Source organism: Populus euphratica, unplaced genomic scaffold, assembly GCF_000495115.2.
Source record: "Populus euphratica unplaced genomic scaffold, PopEup_1.0 scaffold151.1, whole genome shotgun sequence".
NCBI lineage: Eukaryota > Viridiplantae > Streptophyta > Magnoliopsida > Malpighiales > Salicaceae > Populus > Populus euphratica.
Window position 1 is genome coordinate 330,362 of NW_011500039.1, and position 3,102 is coordinate 333,463.

At 37.0% G+C, this 3,102-nt stretch overlaps 1 protein-coding gene across 1 annotated transcript; it reads right to left on the minus strand.

The window, feature by feature from the left end:
* BSH (transcription regulatory protein SNF5, putative (BSH)) lies at positions 1–2,841 on the minus strand. The gene is made up of 9 exons (XM_011001037.1): positions 2,658–2,841; positions 2,386–2,569; positions 2,190–2,264; positions 2,041–2,088; positions 1,834–1,917; positions 1,698–1,736; positions 1,502–1,584; positions 1,303–1,365; positions 1–540 (listed from the first exon to the last, which is right to left on the minus strand). Exons 1-9 carry the CDS (start codon positions 2,705–2,707, stop codon positions 432–434), a joined length of 735 nt encoding a protein of 244 aa, XP_010999339.1. The 5' UTR covers positions 2,708–2,841; the 3' UTR covers positions 1–431.
* Positions 2,842–3,102: the final 261 nt, after the last annotated feature.

Genomic DNA, 3,102 nt, shown 5'->3' on the forward strand with positions numbered 1-3,102 from the left:
GCAGCAGTCCCTCACAGAGCTCAAGTTGAAATGTAATAATATACACAGCTTGTTGAGAGAATTGATATCCCAGTCTCTAATAGCAGTATTATTTGTTACATGCCCATCATAATGCCAAAGAATTCTTACAAGGAAATCTTTAAGCATCGCATGAGATACTTGACTCTTGACAAGCACATGCCTCTCCACTTCCAAGCCATCTGTTTGAGAGTTTTTGATTAATTCAAATACATAGAAAATGCAAAGGGCCGCATTCCCTTGTGTTGCCCCTCCAGGATTTACTGGCGCACAATAATGGCAAGTGTCATTCGCATACAGCTGAAGCTCCTGGCATTTGAAACAAGAAGCAAGTGGCAGCAACACAACCTATCTCATAGAACTGGGCTCCCAATTCTCTTGGCAATCAATACATATGCTCCCAGCTGATATTGTCAAATCATAGATCGAGCATTCCTCTCTTCCCGTGCTTCAAGGGCATCTACTTCCTCATTTGATAAGAGATCAACCATAGGCCCATACACATCCCAATCCTTTCTTTTCCTGAGGCGTACAAGAAAATCAACAAACACTCGTAAGCTTCCTGCCACTAAAATTTCATGATAATGGAATCTTCAATGCATACTGGACATGAATCACAATGAACGAAAATATATCATTTCAAAGATGGCGCATCGCAAAGAAAAAAAAAATATCTGCATAAGTCAAAGAAAGATTTATGGATAGAACAACACGCAGCTGGAGATGTCTGCGTAAACTATAGACAGGGAAATAAGCACTTGAGTGACCAGGGGGTAGAATATATAATGATGAAAGAAAATAAGGGTGACCCTCTTTTTCTTAAATATCCCTCCCCACATCACAACTTGATTTTAGATTACTGGTATCAAGCAATGATGGAACAGAGTCCTCCAGTTCTTAACAATAACAGGATCCATTTTTTCTCCTTTCCTTCTCTTTACCATTCTTGGGACAATATCAGCATGTTATTCTCAAGAACTACTGGGGGAAGCTTATGTGAAATTCAGTTTCAAAGAAAAGAAGAGGAACAACGAAGTTACAAAAGGTGTTCTATGAGGGGTATGAGAAAGGAGATACAAGGTATATGCTGCACTTAATTTATGAAAAAACATGCATTGAACATTATAATGATGCAGAGTAGGAAACTACAGTTATTAAAAACTTGTTCCCTTGCCTTGAAGCATTACAATTACTGCAAATTAACGTTACAATACAATATGTATATTCTTCAAGTCTCAGCAAACTTATAGTTTATTAATCTTGGTAGAAATAGAAACCACATACCGAACCACACTGTATTTGTTGTTGAACAACTTCATCAAATCCAATGAAGTACCACCTGCTTTACTATGAGCAATAGAGAGAGAGGGAGTCAGTGAGATTCAAGTTCTGACAATGTTTCACATTAAAATCATCTCAACATACACCCTCTTCCACAATGAAAAAAATGTTTAGTAACAAGAACAAGACTTGTGAAAGAAACCTTGCAGGAACATATTCGGCACCACGACGTCCCTTTTTACTCATTCTGATTTCTCTTGCAGCAGCTACACTTTGAACTGCAGTCTGGCACAACAAGTAGCATATAGATATGGTAAATCGAAATGCATCTAACTCTAACAAAAAAAAAAAGAAAAAAAAAGAAGGAAAAACATTAAGTATGGAGTAAAGGTTGTCACCTCATAAAGCTGTTCCCTAATAGCAAAGGCAACTGCAGGCTGCAAAGAATAAGGTAATGTTAGTCTCGAGGAATCAACATTTAGACGAATGAGATAGAAGGGGAAGTACTGATAATGGAGTAGTAGCCTTGCTTACTCCAACTTCAGGGTCTTGAATACCCAAATCGTCGCAAAAGGTTTTAGCGAAGTCTTCGGGATCACTGTCAAAGTTGTTCATGTCCTGAAATTGACAATCAGTAAAAGCATTAAAAGAAACAGATCCATAAAAACTGGTGAAGGAATATAGAGCATATGAACGAATACGAGTGAAACGAAGGTTCATTATTAGTAAGTGCTATCTTACCCACAAAAACTGATCCTTTATAAGAGTGTTATTCACGCGAAGATCGAGCTGAGATCGAAGAAACAAAGCAAAATCCTTCCATATTAAAGCAAGCAACCGAAATCAAACAGAACAGTAAGCGAACAATACTCGGTGCAAGAAAGAAAAACCTTAATAGGCACAATCTTGTCTCCAGTGTACAGCATATCTTGACCTTCATAGGATCGAAACTCGGCCAATTGTGTCTGATCCAAATAATAATAACAATAACAATAGAGATAAATTAAGGGTAATCTTAAATGCATGCTTCTGCTCTTATTAATTAATGGGGAAAGAAAAAAAAAGTGAAGAGGAGCTGGACAGGACCTGTATGGATTGAACAATGTGCATAATAAAAGGAGGAGGAAGCTTCAAGTCTTTGACAGTTCTTTTAGCGAAGATGGTAATCTCAGAGTCTGGATCCGTGGGATTCCATGTGAAGGCATCTTTGTAACGCTGCTCCTCTAATTCTATGTCCAGACGAATTGGCACCAAGTTCTCCCTTGTTGGCCTGATTTTTCCTCTCAGTTTCTAGTTATATCAAGAAATCTTGAAAGAAACCCTAAAGAAAAAGAAAAGGGAAAATAAAAAAAACTTACATCCTGAACTTGACAGGCCCTTTTGAAGACGATGAAGGCAGCGCTTTCATCTCTCTTCTACAGTTTGAGTTTGAAGTCCGCAATCAAAGCAACAAAGCAAAACAGCCTTGTGAGCTGTACTGTAAACCCCCAGATCAACAAGACAGAAAGTACTCCTGTCTTGTTTATGTTACTTTTAATAATAACTTGGGCCAACCTCAAATCTAGCTCTAGAACTATTTGAGGAGCATCACTATATTTATTTTCAATTTTACCCTCAAATCAATTAGAACTCTCGTTATAATCCTTTAATAGAAAAAACTATAGATTTATTATAAAATAACATTTCTTCTTATGTAAAAAAATATAATTTAGACTAAAATATAGATGAAATGCCTCGAAAAGGGATGTAAGTGCTTAATTGAAAATTTTCAGACGTAGAAAATAACTCTGATTTTTAGAAAAG